At 41.0% G+C, this 22,540-nt stretch overlaps 1 protein-coding gene across 3 annotated transcripts in view; it reads right to left on the bottom strand.

Moving 5' to 3' along the window:
* Positions 1–10,256: 10,256 nt before the first annotated feature.
* LOC117529166 (mucin-2) overlaps positions 10,257–22,540 on the bottom strand; it is a 115,358-nt gene continuing 103,074 nt past the window's right edge. For all 3 annotated transcript variants that reach the window (XM_034191868.1, XM_034191869.1, XM_034191870.1), the window contains one exon: positions 10,257–10,585. In XM_034191868.1, the coding sequence (XP_034047759.1) occupies positions 10,378–10,585 (208 nt within the window). In that variant the 3' untranslated portion in view covers positions 10,257–10,377. The remainder of the gene's footprint in view (positions 10,586–22,540) is intronic.

The following is a 22,540-nucleotide window of genomic DNA, read 5'->3' as shown; positions in this document are numbered from 1 at the left end:
ATGGACGTCTGCCTGATGCCTGGAATATCAATTCTCCACAACAGCCTCCAATAACTATTCCAAACAAAAACAAAACAGAGTCTGTTTCTAACTACTTTGTTGGAGGCAAGTGGAAACTGGCACTCGCTGTGCAAATCCAAACAAGCTGGCAAACAAACTGAGATAACAGTTTCCAAAGTTTTGAATAAATTGGGTCAGAATCTCATGTAACCTCAGAGCCCCACAGAAGCTGCTTACGAGTGTCATGAATTACTAAGTAGTAATATTTGGGGTTTCTCATAGCCATCAAACAGCTGAGGCTTAATTTCCTGAGACTTGCCCTGGAGTGTCCAGGAAAGTGGGCTGACATCCGCCATCTGAGGATGGATATATAGCCGCCTGTCTCTCGTTGTGGCACAGCGTGGTAATATGTTCGAGATACATGATGTGATTTCTGTGCATTGTAAGAGATAAGGGGAAAAAAAAATCACCTATGATTGCTCTTTCTTGATAAATTCTTTGTCAATCAGGCAAAGAAGATGGTTCTTCTTGCTTAGGGAAAGGGTATTCCAGGTGCCCACCCATATGACCCACCTCAAATTTGGACTTGGCGCCATTGTGAGGGATTGTCGGCTATGTCATTTTAGTTATGTCGCTCATTTCTTTGTGCATGATCCAGTGGGTGGAGGAAGCCAAAGGGGGGTATGTTTCCCTGGCTGGAAGGGGTAGATTCTACTGTCAAGATGGGAAGAGACTGGTTGTCTGCCTGAGTGGTTGCAATCCACGACCCAAGGCAATTGTTGCATGCTTCGAATCCCAGCATGACCACACACTCCCTGTGAGTTGAATCAGGCAAGTGTCTCCCATAGTGCACAACCCAACCGATCACATTGCACGTTGCTTTGCCCCTTTACCCCAAGCATTTTTTTTTTACCTCCGTCAAGGAGGTTATGTTTTCGGTCACATTTGTTTGTTTGTCTGTCTGTCAGCAGGATAACTCAAAAAGTTTTGAACGGATTTTGATGAAATTTTGTGGAGTGGTTGGAAATGACAAGAGGAACAAGTGATTAAATTTTAGTGGTGATCTGGATCACGATGCTAACGCGTTAGCATGTCTATGGCATTTTCAATGTTAAAAGTTAGCATTAAGCAGTTGCAGCTGTCATCACGTTCGGGTGCATTTGTTTTCAAATTGTAATATTTCTTAAATTTATTTTTGTTTATATATTAATAATCTAATGATTATTATATACAATTTTAGAGAAAGCGACAAAAAGAAATAGATCACTGTGCCAAGGAAGGAATCTCTTTAGGGTCAGTGACCCTATGGCCTTGTTTCGAGAAGTGTTTCATGAATGTTAAAAAATTCATAGATTTGCACTTTAGTTGAATAATAAATTGAATTTTGTCCCTTATTTGTTTTTGTCTATAAGCACATGCAATATCAATATCAGTACTCAGATGACGGTAGCTTCTGGGAAAGGTGCAAGTTGCAATAAACTGTGATGCCAAGCGCTATGGATACATGCTATCCAGTCACAGCAGATGAAACTTTTTTTTACTACTGAGCAAACATCATTGTTAGACTTTTTTAGGTTCAATGATTCCACGGCGTGTAGATGTTATGGCGTCAGTGACCCCATGGCCTTGGCGGAGGTTTGCACTCTCTGAGTGCTTCTAGTTTTTGTTTGTTTTTTTTGGACTGGTTGTCTCATCTCATCATCTTTCAGTGTCAAATTATTCCCAAATACAAAAATACAAAAACATTATCTGTCTGATTTATGACCCTATAGTTATAGGGTCAACAGGTGTTCAGCTGTGATTCTTTGCATTAGTCAATCAATAAATTCAATCAATTTTATTTATATAGCACCAAATCACAACAAACAGTTGCCCCAAGGCGCTTTATATTGTAAGGCAAGGCCATACAATAATTATGTAAAAACCCCAACGGTCAAAACGACCCCCTGTGAGCAAGCACTTGGCGACAGTGGGAAGGAAAAACTCCCTTTTAACAGGAAGAAACCTCCAGCAGAACCAGGCTCAGGGAGGGGCAGTCTTCTGCTGGGACTGGTTGGGGCTGAGGGAGAGAACCAGGAAAAAGACATGCTGTGGAGGGGAGCAGAGATCAATCACTAATGATTAAATGCAGAGTGGTGCATACAGAGCAAAGTAAGTCCCTTAGGCTGCTCCCTTGTTTGCGCTTGGGGTCGCCACAGAAAATCCAAGGTGGATCTGCATGTTGAATTAGCACATGTTTTACGCCGGATGCCCTTCCTGACGCAACTCCACATTACATGGAGAAATGTGGCAGGGGTGGGATTTGAACCCGGAACCTTCTGAACTGAAACCAAGCGCATTAACCACTTGGTCACCAAGTTTGTTATTTATACACGAGTAAAGGAACATATTGAATTGCTGAGATATTACTGAGATAAACCAATGGGTCATTTCATTTGTGTTAAAGGTCATTTAATTTAGACATTTGCTCTCAAGCTTCAGTGGTTTCTGATCTAGACCAAAGATTTCATTGAGGTCAAAAGTCAAATTATTTCTGGTCATATTTTGGAAAAATGTCCCATTAGATCAAAGAGAAAGGAAAGATCTCTAAGTTATTTAAGCCCCATTGTATCTCAGTATTAAAGCCAAATATTATATCTCTATTGATCTGAAATAGAATATTACTATGATTTCACAGAAAGTGCAGCAACAGTGAAAATGAAGGATTCTTAAACAAAACAGTAATAATACCACACTCATTTTGCACTCATCATAAGATTAGGATACAGTGCCCTCCAAAAGTACACTCAACAAAAATATAAACGCAACACTTTTGGTTTTGCTCCCATTTTGTATGAGATGAACTCAAAGATCTAAAACTTTTTCCACATACACAATATCACCATTTCCCTCAAATATTGTTCACAAACCAGTCTAAATCTGTGATAGTGAACACTTCTCCTTTGCTGAGATAATCCATCCCACCTCACATGTGTGCCATATCAAGATGCTGATTAGACACCATGATTAGTGCACAGGTGTGCCTTAGACTGCCCACAATAAAAGGCCACTCTGAAAGGTGCAGTTTTATCACACAGCACAATGCCACAGATGTCGCAAGATTTGAGGGAGTGTGCAATTGGCATGCTGACAGCAGGAATGTCAACCAGAGCTGTTGCTCGTGTATTGAATGTTCATTTCTCTACCATAAGCCGTCTCCAAAGGCGTTTCAGAGAATTTGGCAGTACATCCAACCAGCCTCACAACCGCAGACCACATGTAACCACACCAGCCCAGGACCTCAACATCCAGCATGTTCACCTCCAAGATCGTCTGAGACCAGCCACTCGGACAGCTGCTGAAACAATCGGTTTGCATAACCAAAGAATTTCTGCACAAACTGTCAGAAACCGTCTCAGGGAAGCTCATCTGCATGCTCGTCGTCCTCATCAGGGTCTCGACCTGACTCCAGTTCGTCGTCGTAACCGACTTGAGTGGGCAAATGCTCACATTCGCTGGCGTTTGGCACGTTGGAGAGCTGTTCTCTTCACGGATGAATCCCGGTTCACACTGTCCAGGGCAGATGGCAGACAGCGTGTGTGGCGTCGTGTGGGTGAGCGGTTTTCTGATGTCAATGTTGTGCATCGAGTGGCCCATGGTGGCGGTGGGGTTACGGTATGGGCAGGCGTCTGTTATGGACGAAGAACACAGGTGCATTTTATTGATGGCATTTTGAATGCACAGAGATACCGTGACGAGATCCTGAGGCCCATTGTTGTGCCATACATCCAAGAACATCACCTCATGTTGCAGCAGGATAATGCACGGCCCCATGTTGCAAGGATCTGTACACAATTCTTGGAAGCTCAAAATGTCCCAGTTCTTGCATGGCCGGCATACTCACCGGACATGTCACCCATTGAGCATGTTTGGGATGCTCTGGACCGGCGTATACGACAGCGTGTACCAGTTCCTGCCAATATCCAGCAACTTCGCACAGCCATTGAAGAGGAGTGGACCAACATTCCACAGGCCACAATTGACAACCTGATCAACTCTATGCGAAGGAGATGTGTTGCACTGCATGAGGCAAATGGCGGTCACAACAGATACTGACTGGTATCCCCCCAATAAAACAAAACTGCACCTTTCAGAGTGGCCTTTTATTGTGGGCAGTCTAAGGCACACCTGTGCACTAATCATGGTGTCTAATCAGCATCTTGGTATGGCACACCTGTGAGGTGGGATGGATTATCTCAGCAAAGGAGAAGTGTTCACTATCACAGATTTAGACTGGTTTGTGAACAATATTTGAGGGAAATGGTGATATTGTGTATGTGGAAAAAGTTTTAGATCTTTGAGTTCATCTCATACAAAATGGGAGCAAAACCAAAAGTGTTGCATTTATATTTTTGTTGAGTATATTAGAACACTTGGTATTTCACATATTCACACATTAATTTGTTTTTGAAATATGCCATTTCAAATACAACAAAATAAAACAAATAAATATTAAAAATTCTAAAACTATCTTCCTTAAACTCAAACTGAAAGCAAATCTCTAAAACTAGATATAAATGGATTAACACGATAAAAGCCAAGATGGTGGGTTACATAAGTAATGCTACACTTTGATATAATGTCTGTAAATACAGGTGTATGCAAAAGTTTGGGGGTCGCTGATAATTTTCATGATTTCCCTTTATAAATCATTGGTTGTCTGGATCAGAAATGTCAGTTAAATATATCATATAGCAGACAGACACACTGATATTTGAGAAGTGAAATGAAATTTCTAGTATTTACAGAAAGTGTGCAATAATTATTTAAACAAAATTGGGCACGTGCATAAATTTGGGCACCCTTGTCATTTTATTGATTTGAATATATTTAGCACTAATTATTGGAATACAGAATTGTTTGGTATTCTCAGTGACCCTTGACCTCCTTACACAGGTGAATCCAATCATGAGAAAGGGTATTTAATTTGGCCATTTGTAAATGTTTCGCCTCTTTGCATCTCTTCTAATGATTAGCAACATGGAAGCCTCTACACACCTCTCAAATGACCTGAAAACAAAGATTGTTCAACATCATGGTTTAGGGGAAGGATACAAAAAGCTATCTCAGTGATTTCAGCTGTCAGTTTCCATTGTGAGGAACATGGTGAGGAAATGGAAGACCATAGGGCACAGTGCTAGTTAAGGCCCAAAATGGCAGGCCAAGAAAAATCTCAGATAAGCCGAAGGATGTGAGAACAGTCATAGTCAACCCACAGACCTGCTCCAAAGACCTACAACATGATCTTGCTGCAGATAGTGTCTCTGTGCATCGTTTAACTATACAGCGCACTTTGCACTAAGAGATGCTGTATGATGCTGTAATGCAGAGGAAGCCTTTTCTGCGTACATGCCACAAACAGTCGCTTGAGGTATGCTAAAGCACATTTGGACAAGCCAGCTTCATTTTGGAATAAGGTGTTGTGGACTGATGAAACTAAATTTGAGTTATTTGGACAAGGGGCCTTATACATGGCTGAAAAAGAACACAGCATTCCAAGAAAAACACTTGCTACCTACAGTAACATTTGGAGGTGGTTCCATCATGCTGTGTGGCTGTGTGGCCAGTGCAGGTACTGGAAATCTTGTTAAAGTTGAGGGTCACATGGATTCCAGTCAATATCAGTAGATTCTTGAGAACAATGTTCATAAATCAGTGACAAAGTTGAAGGTTGGATCTTTCAACAAGACAACAACCCTAAACACTGCTCAAAATCTACAAGGCATTCATGCAGAGGAACAAGTACAACGTTCTGAATGGCCATCTCAGTCCCCAGACCAGAATATTATTGAAAATCTGTGATGTGATTTTCAGCGGGCTGTCCATGCTCGGAAACCAACAAACCTGAGATGTTTTATAAAGACGAATGGTCCAAAATTCCTTCATCCAGAATCCAGAATTGTCATTGGAAGCTATAGGAAGCATTCAGAGGCTGTTATTTCTGCAAAAGGAGGATCTACTAAATATTGATGTATTTTTTCTGTTGGGGTGCCCAAATTTATGCACCTGCCTAATTTTGTTTAAAGAATTATTGCACACTTTCTGTAAATCCTATAAACTTAATTTCACTTCTCAAATATCTGTGTGTTCATCTGCTATATGATATATTTAACTGAAATTGCTGATCCAAACAACCAATGATTTATAAAGGAAAATCATGGAAATCATCAGGGGTGCCCAAACGTTTACATACAACTGTAATAATCACTTTTATTGTCAGTTTTCTTTAGCGAGGGACTGGAAGCATGAACGTTTCCAAGTCATATGTCTTGGACTATCTTTACATCAATTATGAAGAAATGCAAAATTTTTCTTTGACCAAAACATCAAATCGTGGCTTGCATCTCAGATGTATTTTCTGGCGAATTGTAGTTGAACTTTCAGGTTTTCTTTTTCAGAAGATCCTCCTGTATACCACTTCATCAGGAAACTGTATTTTATATTTTTAATTAATTTTTATGAAGTTGTAGAGATTTGCTTTCAGTATGGGTTTAAGGAAGACAATTTTTGATTTTTTTTTTTTTTTTTTTTTTGTATTTGAAATGGCAGAAACAAATTAAAATGTGTGAAATATCAAGTGTTCCAATGCTTTGAGTGCAATTAAGAAACTAACAGTTTCACTTATCAATAAATAAAAGACTTAACTTCTAAGTGGCTCTTGTTGTTGAATGTAACTGCTGTGAAACAATTATTAAATAAGGTGTTACTGATGTAATTCAATTAAATTTAATTTCATTCAGCCTGAGCATCTTACATTTCATATAAGCCAACAGAGCATGAATCAGCTGGCTGTCTGCTAGTTTTATTAATCTAAAATCACTGGAGAAACACACACACACACACACACACACACACACACACACACACACACACACACACACACACACACACACACACACACACACACACACACACACACACACACAGTGTTGCCACAGTTCCTTTGAAAAAGTAATCCAATTACTGATTACTGATTACTCCTTGAAAAAGTAACTTACTTACTTTACTGATTACTCAATTGGAAAAGTAACTAAGTTAGATTACTAGTTACATTTTTAGTTACTTTCCCCAGCTGTTGACAACAACCCTCTGCCACCTCAACATGACAATGATACCTGTTTTGCCAAAACTCACTTTATAGTCACCCTTTCTTGACTTCAATGAAAATAAATACTTGTTTTATAAAAAGTAAAATAAAGACCTCTTTCTTGACCTCATATTTAACTGTTGACAGCACTGTAACAGTAAAACTTGCAATTTCTAACCTACATTGTTAATAAATGTAACTATTAAATTCATTCTTACATTTAAATTCTCTGTAAACATTTTACTTGTCGAAATTATTATTATTTTAAGTAGTATTAGTAGTTGTAGTAAAAAAACGACTTCAAAACTGGACCTTTAATCTAGGAGTGTTCTTGCCCCACTCGCCCATTCTATCTGGATTCGCCCCTGCTTTGGCCTTTGAGCACAAAGAATGGATAACATTTATGCAGAAAACATGACCAGATTTCCAGGTAGAAAGGTTTATTGTGTTTTCACATCATGTGGTCCTCAGAAAGAGAGTTTAGGTGCATTTGAGTGGAAAATAGTGTTAGTTGTTGACGCGTTGCAGAGGATCAGCAGCAGCAGATACGAAGCGGCTCAGTTCAGAATTCGAAATAAAGGAGAAAAAAAAAGCATAAAAATGTCTTTGTAAAGCTCAGTGCAGGTGTGCTGTTGTCACCGTGCTTTAAGAGGTGAGGACAAGTTGTAGCTGCTGCAGAAAACCATGGATGAAAAGCTCACAGCTCGCTTAAAGTGGGCTGTTCAGTCGAACCCCGACCTCCTGCCCACGGACCAAGTTTAATGCTGCTATTGATCCACAATGTAAAAATAATAGTAACACACAGTGACTTGGAGAAGTAACTTTAATCTGATTACTGATTTGGAAAGATTACTTTGGGAGCACTCCTCCCACTGCACTGTTTTTTTTTTTTCTGTTTCTCTTTCTTTCTGTTTTTCTGTTGCACACAGCCTTTCATATTTCATATGTCATTTTTTATCTTATATTCTGTCTTATTTTGGCACATATTGTATATTGGTGCTGTGGTCACACTCTTGCTAAAACAAAACTGCACCTTTCAGAGTGGCCTTTTATTGTGGGCAGTCTAAGGCACACCTGTGCACTAATCATGGTGTCTAATCAGCATCTTGATATGGCACACCTGTGAGGTGGGATGGATTACCTCAGCAAAGGAGAAGTGCTCACTATCACAGATTTCGACTGGTTTGTGAACAATATTTGAGGGAAATGGTGATATTGTGTATGTGGAAAAAGTTTTAGATCTTTGAGTTCATCTCATACAAAATGGGAGCAAAACCAAAAGTGTTGCGTTTATATTTTTGTTGAGTGTGTGTATATATATATATATATATATATATATATATATATATATATATAACCCAAATTAAAGGAGAAATACCACTTTTAACAACCTGGACCTCATTTCTGGCATAAAATACGGTCGTTTACTCACCAATATGACTGTGGTGTCATTAGGAGTCCACGGTTTAGACAACATTTTTCTTTTTCTACTAAGGTGGATTAGACCTGTACAGGAGGGATCTAGCAGTCAATATGTGTCACCGATTTCAAAATGTTGCTGGCTCTTTTCAACCAGATGTGCAGTGCTGTGACATGTCAATCATCTGGGGTGGCACCTGGGGTGTCCGCCCATGCTAGGAAGTGTTCAACATTTGACATTTCCTGTTTCACTGTGAACTCAAACTTTGGCACTTCCTGTTTCAGTCTAAACTTGTCACCGTGTCAATGGAATATCGATGGAAGCAAGGATGGATGGATGTTGCATCTTTGAAAATTATATTGTGCAAACAATATTGTGCCAGCAACGTGCACGCTAGTGCACATACGACCCTGCACTGACTGCTGCCTTTAAATATGAGACTCATAATGTCATACGGATATAGATTCTTGAACTGTCCAGCTGATGCTAAAAGTTCAACAACACTAATATTTCAGATCTTTTAGGCATATTGCTCACGTAAAGTCCCCAAAGCTTTCAGGACTCTCAGCAAGGAAAATTGCAACAGTCAAGAATTTTAGGTCTGTGTGTTTTTGCTCCAATATACAAGGAAAGAAAGAAAATAACTCAGTGTAAGGAGAATGGTGGCAAAACAGAATTCATCCAGTGACTTTGTGTGCATGCACTGTTGTGTTGTGAAATGTTGCATTATGGGTAATGACAAAACATGAAATTGGTATTATGTAGGTAAAAACAGTTGCTTTTGGGATTTTTTTTATTTTCTGGTGCATCACAGTTCACCATTAACTAATCAGTTCATCTTCATGACATACTCTTTTTAATGTTGTGAGTTGTGAGGTAATAGCATTTATTGTTTTTGAGTTTTTGTCTATAAAAGCTGCTTGGATGGACATACTGACCCGTTCATCTACATTTTGCCTGTCTAAGCATTTCGCTGTTGCCAGCACAGGGAACAAAGTACTATTCAGACCTGCTGTAAGTGCTTTGAGATCATGCCTGTTGTGATTTTGCTCTATATAAATACATTTAACTTGATTTAACGTCCACTCTGCACATTTCGTTTTACACGTGCCGTGCAGTTACAGCCTGATTCCCTTTATATGTCATGAAGCAAATGACAACAGACCATCCAGCTGTGGTAAAATACTTTTATACAGCAGTAATCCATATCTGAAATATATCATCCAAGCAGAACACGCTCAGAATTGTACAGAACTTAATTCACTCATTATATCACTTCATACTGTATGTACTTTAGTTTTTGTAAATGTATCACTGATGTGTTTGTGTGCAATATGAACAACATATAGACATTTTTTAATGAATTACACTATATTAAAAGTTCTGAATATAGATCGTAATAATCATTTGAAACATTTCTCGGTATAAAAGCTGGTGTTCTGACCCTCATTAGTCCATTAATGATGAATCTGCTCTTGAGCTGTATTTTGCAATTATATAATCTTTTATTTAATCTTTTATACAAATATGCAGTCTCCACCCTCCCCGGAGTCCACCTGCTGTGTTTTCTCTTTATATCTCTTAATTGTTTTCTAACAGCGAGTCATATTGTGGTGTGAACTTTTGCTTTTATTTGACGTCAGCACTTTTGCTTCCCTGCAGCAGTATCAAACCTGTAAGTGCTGAAGAGGCATTTCACGAGCTGGAACATTGTGCGCACCGGCAGCCGTATTCTACCTCTTATTTCACTCAGATTTCCACAGTTAATTATTTGTGTTTGTAGGAAGTGTATGCGGTGCGTCACAGTATCAAAATGTCTCTTTGCAGTGTCTCAGAGGAACCAGAAGCATTTCTTCCTGGTCTTCTTGGTGGCGGCGGCAGCAGTGGTGGCGGCCGGGGATTGCGCCGGTGGAGGGGAGTCTTGGTGTTGGGGCGTAGCGGGTTGGGGAGTGGTGGTCTGCGGAGAACCCTCAGGAGGGTCGCCCACCTTCCACGTGCGCACCACCTGCCCTTCCTGCAGACGAAAGTCGTGTTCAACACTACAGCGCAAGAAAAAAAAGAGACAGAGAGCAAAACGTTCAAACATCACATTACAAAAGTGCAAGTTACAAGGAGAAAAGAAGTATCAAAGAGAAGCAATAAGGACACCCACAGCCTGCACGCCCTGCTCCACAATAATCAAGCTGCTGACAAAGTGAATCAAGTGCTGAAATGCTGAGGACCGCAGAACCGCCGCGGCACCGGGAGGAATCCCGTGACTGCAGCTGACACATGCACACCAACAAAGAAGTCAGACAGGTGCGCTGTCAGTCACATGACTGCACAGCTCTGGGGCTTCTCAAGCAAATGAGATGTGAACTCTGATGCACCTCTGCAGATGCTATAGATAAACGTAAGCATTAATAAATGACAGCATCTGCAGTAATGGAATAACCTATAGGGTCAATATTTGCCTGCAGAATGACTTTGGTCAGCAGTTAAGCGCTGAGTGTGCATTCCCTCTTTCTTTTTCTGTATTACTTTGCTTCTATTCTGGCTTATTATGCAGTGGCCTAGTTAGCTGGAGTTTCTCATCATGGCTCAGGTGCTGGAAATAGCGAGGGCTCCCTCGGTTGAGGATATGAGGAAGGCTGCATATACTAAAAAAGAATACACTGGTTTAACTTTTAAAAAATAGCAATTTGTATGGATCTTTTTAAGAAATTATAACTCGGCCATTACTGAGTAAACGCCATGAGACTTTTACAGTAACAGTAACTCAAGTTTAGTAAAGCATGATGTTAGGTAGTTAAGTACAGTGTTGTATAAAGTACCGGAAAATCACACTTAAGTAAAAGTACAGATACCCATTAAAAAAATGACTTTGGTAGAAGTTCAAGTCACTGATTGAAATGCTACTCAAGTAAAAGTCTTAAAGTATCTGGTATTTATTGTACTTAAGTATGCCAATAATGTACAACTAAATGTACTCAAGTATTGAAAGTAAAAGTACAAGTAAAGGTTAATAATAAAAAACAGACTGATTTTTTTATATTACAAAGTTTATCTAGGCTTGTAAATGACTGGTAGCATTAGTCAAAATACTGAAAATTGTGCACATCACACAAAAACACTTCAGGAACAAGGTTTCAAAGCCTAAACGAGAGTAGGCTACTCACTAGGTGTTCACAGGAAACAGTTATTTATTTCTATATGTATTTATTTATTTTCATTGTTACATGGTTTTATCTTTTCTGTTGTGTTTTTGTGTCATTAGGTTCTTTTTGTCTCATTCTCTGAAATTGTATTGTAACATTATTAGTCTATTATTATTGACTATTATTGTCTATTATGTAGACTATTATTGTTGTTGCTATTATTATTAATTTCTGAATAAAAATAAATTAAAAAAATTACAATTTGACTCTTTTACGACAATGAACGCTGAGCCATTATTTATACAGAAAACAAATCAACACAAACGTTCTGATGAGAACAGCTTAATGCTAACTTTAACATTGAAAACGCCATAGACATGCTAACGTGTTAGCATCAGTCCCATTTTTAAGTTATAAAATACATCTATCAACTGTTTCAGACCATAACAGGTCAGTTTAACATAAAAATATTAAATATTACTCACAGACATATGCTCTACAGGGTTTTAGGGAAATTTTAGGATAAAGCGAAATAAACAATGAATCCACGAATCGTAGATCGAAGCACTGCTTCGATCCGTATCACTGCTTCGATTGGTTCAATGTTCAAAGCAAAACCGCGCTGCAGAAAAGTTGATTACAGACCAGCTGCAGGTCTGTAATCAATGTAGAGAAATTATCATTTTCCTGACAAACAAGTGTGCAAGTGCGCAACTGCAAAAAAGCCTACCTGGCATGCCTGTCTCTGGGTGAAAACATGACTTTTTCATATGTGTGTGTGTGTGTGTGTGTGTGTGTGTGTGTGTGTGTGTGTGTGTGTGTGTGTGTGTGTGTGTGTGTGTGGGTGGGTGTGTGTGTGTCTGTGTTTTTTTTTTTGTAATGAGTAATGGCATGGCGCATAGAAAATGTATTGGAGTAGAAGTATGCAATTAAGGTCGGAAATGTGGTGAAGTAAAAGCGAAAGTAAGCTGAATTAAAAAAAACTCAAGTAAAGTACAAAGTCTCCCAAAACGTACTTAAGTACAGTAGTGAAGTATTTTTACTTTGTTACTATACAACACTGGTTGAGTAAATGTGATTTGCTTTGTTCTCTGCCAGGTAAGTTAAGTTGAACCAACCAAATTCAAAGGTTTGGTGAAATTTCATTTGCTGTATTTTCCAAAGTATAAGTTGCTATTTCATTTTTTTTTTTTTTTTTTGGGAGGCCATATGACTTATACGCACTTATACAAGTCACACTGTTGTGTGTTGGGGGGTTTGGCTGGACATTTGGGTGCTGTTTTCTTTTCTTTGCTCTCCAGGTGGTATGCAAACTGTTTTTTTCTGTGGAGAAGGTGCTGGTGGAAGAGTCCTTCACCCTCATCAGAACTACTGGCTGCACCTGTGGAAGATGTTCACGTGCAGGCCTAACAACTTGCAGCACCTGTGGATGATGCTCACGTGCAAACTTAAAGACTTTCAGCTGAAGCAGATGAGATGGCATTCTGCATTTAAGCCATGAGTGATTTGAGCAGAATTGCCGGGAACTCGACCTTGTGACGTTCGGTTGTGAGACGCTGAGGACCGCGCCAGGGTTTGACACATCGTGCCTGTGAAGGAGGACGGGTGAGGGACACATGCTGTCAGCACACATCAGAGGTGATTATCGTCTGAATAATAGTTAATAGTAATTTGGTGTTTTGTTACGCAGTATATTTGAACATTGATGAGAATTGTGCAGTTTGCTTCTCACTGCCGTGGCATACGGATTGATGATCCTCCACCTGTTGTGAGAAGCTGCTCATTTACATAAGGCTTAAATTCAGACCTGAATGTGTTGCTGATAGTGTGTGTCTCTGAAGGATATTTGTTGTAGCTCTGCTGACTTACCTCACCTTTTCCGTCCTTCACAGAGTCAGTTTGTCGTATCCACCTGGGGGGTGTTCGGCGGTGAATCTGAGTCCAGAAGTGCCGGGCTTTGATCCATTTGGGCGCTGGAGAGCGCGCCGTCCTTCACCTTGCCAAGACAGCTGACTATTTATGTTGTACACGAATTATTGCACATGAGGGGGAATAAATTTGTTTCTTGGAACCGCCTTCTGGTTATTTAGCGCTGGGCCATTGTCAGATGCTGGTTCGGTTCTCTGACCCGCGTCAGCACATAACAGTAGTTCCCGGCCAGTACTAAATGGACCCAGCGGCAGAAGCGGTTCCATTTGTGGAAAGAGTTCATGAACACTTGGAGAAGATATGGGAGCAATTACAGCATCTCGCAAACCAAATTAAACAAACAGATGCCCGCGTTACGGAGCTCGCAGCGCAAGCCGTTCCGCTTCCTGCTGCTCCAGCTGCGGCACCATCGATACCGGTGCAGATAACTCCGTCACCCAGAGAGTCAGCTTCCGAACCAATTATTTGTCATCCGGAACCTTATGCGGGAAACGTTGAAGCCTGTGCTCTGTTTTTGATGCAGTGTTCTCTGGTTTTTGCTCAGCGACCGGCTTCCTTCTCTTCTGATGGTAGCCGTGTCTCATATGTGACAAATTAGCTTCGAGGTGACGCCTTAGCTTGGGTCACTGCGTTGTGGAGCAATAACTCTCCACTGTTAGGATCCTTTAAGGATTTCTCCCGGGAGCTCCGATTGTTTTTTGACGATCCGATGAAAACAAATACCGTTGCCCAATGGTTGCTGAATCTCAGGCAGGGGAGGCGGAGTGCGGCGGATTATTCCGTTCATTTCCGAATTTTTTCTGCTCAGTCCGGTTGGAATGCCGCAGCTTTGACAGGAGTGTTTGTGTATGGTTTGAACGATTTATTAAAAGACGAGCTAGCAGTCCGTGATGAACCAAAAGATTTAGATGAGCTAATATCTTTGGTTATTCATCTAGATGATCGGATAAAGGAGCGTGGACGCGAGAGAGGGCGGACATCTGAGTGGGTCTTTCCGTCTCGGGGCTTTCCCCGACACAGATCAGGGCCGCCTCTTCTTCGCCCCACTGAGACTCCTCCGACGGGACCTCTGGCTCCTCTTGCAGATGAGCCCATGCAGCTCGGATGAGCTGAAACAGCCATATTGCCCCGGTCACATAAGCGTCAAGAAAGATAACGATGACGTATCTCCAGGTGTTTTTGGACAGGCATAATATATATAAAAAAAAAAATTAAAAAAAAGGGGGCAGACCTCTGGTTATTTAGTTATTTGGTCTGTTTTTGTTTTCATGTAGGGGTTATAAAGGGTTTAGGGAATTAGAGGCTGTTCTGGTTGGGTGAACGACTGGCAGTTCGGAGCTCGGCCGGACTCAGGTAATCGTATGTCTTCATTATTTGAACTTAGGTAATTTTTGTTTGTGGATTGGGTCGTTTTGTTTTGTTGTTTTTTATTTCCCTGTTTCCCTAACCCCAACCTCACGTACTCTAAGACCGTTTGTCTTTTGGGTTGTGGGGTGGTGCAGGTTGGTTACGCTGAGCACTTCTCAGAAAACCTCTGCGCCTGGGGGGGGGGGGGGGGGGGGGTTGTCAGGGGCGTTTTTTGGGGTTTAGTTGTCACCCGGTTCCACTCCAGCCCTGGTGGGCCTTTGACCGTTCGTCATTGGCGTTACCAGGGTGTAGTGCAGCGGGAACGTACCTCAGTCGGAGTGGTGGGCCGATCTGTGCCGTTCGCCATTTCGGTAGTTCCACCCCTCCCGATAGGCTGATGGTATGGTCGGTTTAGGGGCACCAGACGTATTTCCGGTTTTCCGCTGCACTTAGGGGATGGGACTGGGTTAGTTTTTCCTGTTTCCTTCCCCGGCTTGGTAGTTTTGTGCCGTTCGCCGAAATTGTACTGACGATAGGCTCTGGGAGTAATCTGGGGTGCTGGGGAGGGTAACAGGGTTTCCGGTTGTTTTCTTTGCCCCCGGGGTGGTTTAGTGGAGTCCGCCGGGGGTTGGATTTTTGTGTTTTTTATGTTTCCTTCCAGGTTCCACCTCCAGGGTTGATGGGACGGTCCTCTGGGGGGGAATTGATTTTGGGGCCGACTAGCCAAGTGTGGCCTGGTCCGGGGTTCCTGGGTTGTGGGGAGGGTGCCTCCTGGGGTTGATGGTACGGTCCTCTGGGGGGCGCTGTTGCTCCATGTATACCTGGGGACCTCTGTGGGATTCTGGCTGGCGGTAAAGGTCTTCTGGGGGGTGTTGAGCTCTGCACGTCATCTGGAGGGGTTGTTTGTTATTTTTCTTTGTGAAATTGTGTTTGTATTGTGTTGTCGGGGCTATGTTGGGTTATTGGATTTGGGAGTTTTTCTTTTCTTCCCGGGGTTGGATGGGACGGTCCCCTGGGGAGGGTTTGGATGGGTTTTGTGTTTTTCTTGTGTGTTAGGTTGTACTTGGGACTCTTTTGGGGTTTTGTTGATGCCAGCCGGCCTTCCAGCCGCGGTGCCCTGTCCTGCTGTCTGCTGTGGACTTTGGGGACGTTACACCGTCTGCTTCCTGTCGTGGACCCCGGAGGGAGGTGCTGTTCTCGGGCCTGGTCTGTTCGGTCGCCGGGAGGCTTCTCGTTGATGGGGGGTACTGTTGTGTGTTGGGGGGTTTGGCTGGACATTTGGGTGCTGTTTTCTTTTCTTTGCTCTCCAGGTGGTATGCAAACTGTTTTTTTCTGTGGAGAAGGTGCTGGCGGAAGAGTCCTTCACCCTCATCAGAACTATTGGCTGCACCTGTGGAGGATGTTCACGTGCAGGCCTAACAACTTGCAGCACCTGTGGATGATGCTCACGTACAGACTTAAAGACTTTCAGCTGAAGCAGATGATGAGATGGCGTTCTGCATTTAAGCCATGAGTGATTTGAGCAGCACATAACACACACCAGCGTATACCCAAAAATAAAACAAATAAATAAATAAATCTGAAATCACAGGGTTGTTAATACCGTAAAACTCGCCTAAACCGTTGTCGTATAAACTGGATATTCGCACTCACCGGACAAAAGCAAAAGTATGTTTGTATGGTTTTCCATGTAATAAACACTGGATTTTGTATAACAGATTTTCGCTCACATTGGACAAATCGCCCACCCCATTGTAATGTATCCCTTTAAAAATCCCTCGCATGTACCGGACAGAGCAGTCTGGACGTTCCCAGTCACAACAGAGATATGAAATGAAGTTCAGCATGGACACTCACCGATTTGAAGAAGGTGGGTACCATATTTTATTTTATTTTTTTCAAACTGTGCTCAGACCCGATGCCTAAACGAGGCAGGGCATAAGTCAAGGCTGGTGATTATTAACAAAATGCTGCTTGCTGCCTGCACTGTAATATGATGTTAAGTTTCACACATATCCGTGGGTGTGGTGAACTAAAAACAACAGCTTTGGATCAGAGCCCTCTGTGGGGCTCCGAACCCTCTCCATAGGCTGACACACACCTGCTAAACGACAGAGACCATCAGGACTGTGATTGGTCACTTTTATGTTTTCACTCTTTCCTCTCCCATCACATTTTAATAGTTTTTACTTTTCGATCATGGATCAAATATGTTTGGCAGAAAAGTCCGCAAATAAGACCAATTTTACAACACAGAGTCTGAAAAAAAATGCTCAAATCACCTGCAATTCATGGAGAAACATTTTACGTACGATTGGCTTGGTGGTTGATGATTATACAAAAAGTGGAGCTCGTTGAGGGACATATCGATCCAGAATAAGCCACTGTTCCTATGGTAAATTACATAAAGATACAATGGAGAACTTTAAAAAGGTCTCACACACACGTCAGCATCACTGCATGACCACAGAGTTACACAGTGGCAGATGCATGAATCAGGCTTTAGGAGGTACCACTCCGCAGCAGACTAACAAAAAAGAGTGACTCGGCCAAATGTAATCTTTTAAATCAATCAATCAATCAATCAATCAACTTTTTTTCTTATATAGCGCCAAATCACAACAAACAGTTGCCCCAAGGCATAATGTTCGGCGCTTATTTAAGGCATGCGTTTATTTTTTCAGATGATGTTTTGACCCAGTCATTAAATGAGGCAGGTCCCTATTCAAGGTCAGGCGTTGAATCAAGGAAATACGTAAGCCTAATTGGTGCTGGGAATTCCCTGTAGTTTGTTCAGCGTTTATGATGAATCAGACTGAAAGGAACAGGCAATATAAGACTTTATATTTGAATTTGTATCATGTTACCGGGGCTTATGTTGGCTGTGGTTCGCCCTGCGTTTACACACTTAATGAAGACAAATAATGTTGGGACCGCAGTGTCTTTTAACAAGTTTTTTTTTGGTTTCAAACCCATTCTCAGAGGGACAAGTCAGTAAATGGACTGCATTTATATAGCGCTTTTCCATCTGAATCAGACGCTCAAAGTGCTTTACAATTATGCCTCACATTCACACCGATGTCAGGGTGCTGCCATACAAGGTGCTCACTACACACCGGGAGCAATAGGGGATTAAAGGCCTTGCCCAAGGGCCCTTAGTGATTTTCCAGTCAGGTGGGGACTTTCCAGTCAGTGAGGAATTGTGGGTTGCCGTCACATTAGTGGGTGCATCTATACGTGAATGAGTCAGACTCTATTTTTAGACAAGCGTATAAACAGCTGGCCAAGTTTACCCAGAAACAGATGCTATTTGTGACAGTCGCGTTGATCGCACCTGAACTTTGTGAAACTTGTCAGTCCGTCTTACTGACATTCTCCCTCTCTTGCACACAGAATTCAGTGTGGATACATTAAGGCGGGAGCTTGGGCCCTGCACCACTGATCTCTATATGCTACTGGATATTTTTGAAGCAAACCGGCCGCCATATTACCACTCCAATGTTCTGCTCCTGAACGCTCTTTTCTATTGATCTTTAATGAGGCACACGCAACTTTATTCTTTGTAATTTTGTTAAAAATACCTTCATGTGCAGCCAGAAACTGCGCAAATGAAATAGGAAGTAAGGAACAATAATTCGAAGAGTTCTATCCCTTTTTCAAGCATATAGGCAAAGATAATAATAATAATAATAATAATAATAATAATAATAATAAGTGGCTTTTTAACTTAACATGTGTAGCCACATGCTGTGTTTTGTGTTGGAGGAACTATTTTAAGACATTTATTAGGTCTATTTGTGCATAGTTTTGAAGCTTTAGTTGTTGTTGCTATGAGCTTTATTACTTATATTAGGCTGAAGCTCATAGAGCTGTGTGTAATAAATGTTGTCACTGGAGGGAAAACTAACTCTCCTGTAGCTAGTTAAGTTGCGTTTTATTCTTTTAATGCAACTATTTAAAAAAACAAAACAAAAAAAAAACACTATTTCTGGATTATCCACCATGACTTTTGTTATCCATCCATTTTTGTTCACTATATGGCACTAATGCACACACACACACACACATATATATATATATATATATATATATGAAAGCTTACTGATGATTCCATAAAACTTGTATAAACTTTGATTAAAGAATGACAATTTTTAGAATTGAATATTTGTCCCAGTGAGATACGAGTGAGTAAGAATAGAAGGGAAGAAAGTGTCATAGTAATAAAAGAAAGAAAGAAAATAAATCAAATAGCTAATCATACCAGGCATGGATTAGGAGCGATCAATCTTACATTATGCAAAGAACAAAAATAAGTAAATGAGAGAATCAGCTCAGTTATTACTTGAAATTGTTGACGTTCTAATAAGCCGTCTATACGCGCCCCGCATAAATTGGGAGTGGTAAGATGGCAGCCAGTTTGCTTCAGTGGACTGTAGTGTGTGGGCCAATGAGCTATCCAGTAATATATACAGATCAGTGCCCCGCACCCATACGGCATAAAATGCCTGACCAATCAGATGTATATTTTATAATTTTTTATTTTATGGATTTATTAATCATCAAAAACAAAAAGGGTGAGAAATGCATATTTTTATTATGTTTTATCAGAAAAAAAATAATTATATTTAGGCTAGCCCTTCTTTAAGTCAACTCAGATTGTGGACTTTGCATGTTCTCCCTGTGTCTGTGTGGGTTTCCTCCGGCCACTCCAGTTTCCTCACACAATCAAAAAACATCCTTATTTAGGGTCTGCTCCTTTCTCTACCCATGACCAAGGCAGTGTCTCTACATCTGGAGTTGGACTGTGGCTGCCCACTGCTCCTAGTGGTTGGATTGTGTCTAACTAGAACTAGGACAGTTTAAAGACAGAGGACAAATTTCATTGTATGTATGTACAATGACAATAGAGGCTCTTCCTCTTCCTCCTGATTAGATGGTATTTTCTTGGACACTGAGAAAATTCCAAAAGATCTCAGTCCTCTGAAAAAGAGCCACACTGAGACGTACGCCTGTCCAAAACTGATAGAAGTTTGCTGATGGTTGTTTGATTTTTGCAGTCTAAACACAAAAACACCCCAGTACCTTCAAGTTCATTGCTTTTCAGCATTCATGATTCGTTTCTGATTAAGCCGTGTGTAACTACCGCATTCAAATGAGCTTCTACATTGTAAAACCAAAAGTTATGGTCTGAAATATGCACGGCAGCACTCCCTGATAAATGGAGCAGTGATTTTCATGTTGATTGACTGATTGAGGATTGCACGATTCCTGTTGTGTGCTGCCACATCCCTGTGGGAACGACACCATAGCACCTCAACAATCTCTGATCATGCAATTTCAAACTGGGTGAAGGTTTGTACAGAGACATGAACGCTACTCAACCCCATAGGGAGACTTCGGGAGCACTGCTAAAATAGATATGTTCGTCCAGCTCAAACTGTTTGACAAAAACGATTACCCTTGAACCAATTAAGTTGCAGTAAATCAAATCATTCAAGTGTCAATAATTGTTTCAATTAAGATAAGTTTGATTGGCTAGTGTTGAATAAACTGAAATACATTGAGTAATACTTCCACTTACTTTGTAGAAGTAATTTTCAAATACACTGCGCTTCATTGAAATTTATTTGTAACATTTTGGCCATGTGGCACATTACTCTGGACATAATCCAGCTGTAGGTGCCTCATTAGTGAGGGGCCCAGCAGTTGGCGAAAGCCAAGGACACACCTATGCTTCACGTGACAGACCTTTGACTAACCTGGCCAGGGCCATTCTGGACTCTACAAGAGTGTGTACTACATTTGTGCCAAATCAAATTCCTTGACCTTTTAAATAATGAATTCTTCAAGGGCAAATTTGGTGTCAACCTTAATTGACATACCAAGCATGATAGAAATCAGCAAAAGGACCTAGGAGGAGAAGGCTAACAAACAGGTATACATGACCTTTGGTAATAGCTAGAAACATGTATGTTAAATAATATTATTGATTTCAACACTTTAACCCATGTTAATACTTTGATACATTCCTGCTAAAGGTTACGTGAGATTGGGAGAAATGACAGTCAGCCCATTTGCACTGGGTCAGTATGTTCTTGGTATCTGCACAGTGACTCACTGTGTTCTTGTTAAAATCTTTTTTTCTGCACAGAAGCACATCTTGTAATTACTAGCCTTCCGTTATCATATAAAAGACGTAACAACAGGCAGTGGTTGATCAGTTGAATCGCCAACCCAAGGTCTTGTTTTTGTGTCTTTCAAGTTTTAACCTAGGGAGCACATGACCTAAAAACATGACATAACCTTTTTGATCACACATGTTCGAGGTCCTTGTTGGATGAAGCTCCTGCATGAGCTCTGTCTGTTGAGGACCCACATCTGTCTAACTTCACCTGAAAAACTGATTAAACTGTTATTTTGTAATAACAGAGTTTCTTCCATCCAGGACAGATCTAAAAGATCCAGCGTTTACACCTTGATCCTAATGAGTGACCTTTGGCATCACAAAGGTTCTGTAGTGTGATCCTATGAAGGTGGCCTCATACATCAATCAATAAATCAATTTTATTTATATAGCACCAAATCACAACAGTTGCCCCAAGGCGCTTTATATTGTAAGGCAAGGCCATACAATAATTACGTAAAAACCCCAATGGTCAAAACGACCCCCTGTGAGCAAGCACTTGGCGACAGTGGGAAGGAAAAACTCCCTTTTAACAGGAAGAAACCTCCAGCAGAACCAGGCTCAGGGAGGGGCAGTCTTCTGCTGGGACTGGTTGGGGCTGAGGGAGAGAACCAGGAAAAAGACATGCTGTGGAGGGGAGCAGAGATCAATCACTAATGATTAAATGCAGAATGGTGCATACAGAGCAAAAAGAGAAAGAAACACTCAGTGCATCATGGGAACCCCCCAGCAGTCTAAGTCTATAGCAGCATAACTAAGGGATGGTTCAGGGTCACCTGATCCAGCCCTAACTATAAGCTTTAGCAAAAAGGAAAGTTTTAAGCCTAATCTTAAAAGTAGAGAGGGTGTCTGTCTCCCTGATCTGAATTGGGAGCTGGTTCCACAGGAGAGGAGCCTGAAAGCTGAAGGCTCTGCCTCCCATTCTACTCTTACAAACCCTAGGAACTACAAGTAAGCCTGCAGTCTGAGAGCAAAGCGCTCTATTGGGGTGATATGGTACTATGAGGTCCCTAAGATAAGATGGGACCTGATTATTCAAAACCTTATAAGTAAGAAGAAGAATTTTAAATTCTATTCTAGAATTAACAGGAAGCCAATGAAGAGAGGCCAATATGGGTGAGATATGCTCTCTCCTTCTAGTCCCCGTTAGTACTCTAGCTGCAGCATTTTGAATTAACTGAAGGCTTTTCAGGGAACTTTTAGGACAACCTGATAATAAAGAATTACAATAGTCCAGCCTAGAGGAAATAAATGCATGAATTAGTTTTTCAGCATCACTCTGAGACTAGACCTTTCTAATTTTAGAGATATTGCGTAAATGTAAAAAAGCAGTCCTACATATTTGTTTAATATGCGCATTGAATGACATATCCTGATCAAAAATGACTCCAAGATTT

The sequence above is a fragment of the Thalassophryne amazonica genome, chromosome 17 (assembly GCF_902500255.1).
Source record: "Thalassophryne amazonica chromosome 17, fThaAma1.1, whole genome shotgun sequence".
NCBI classification, from domain to species: Eukaryota; Metazoa; Chordata; class Actinopteri; order Batrachoidiformes; family Batrachoididae; genus Thalassophryne; species Thalassophryne amazonica.
This window is presented reverse-complemented; position numbering and strand designations above follow the sequence as displayed.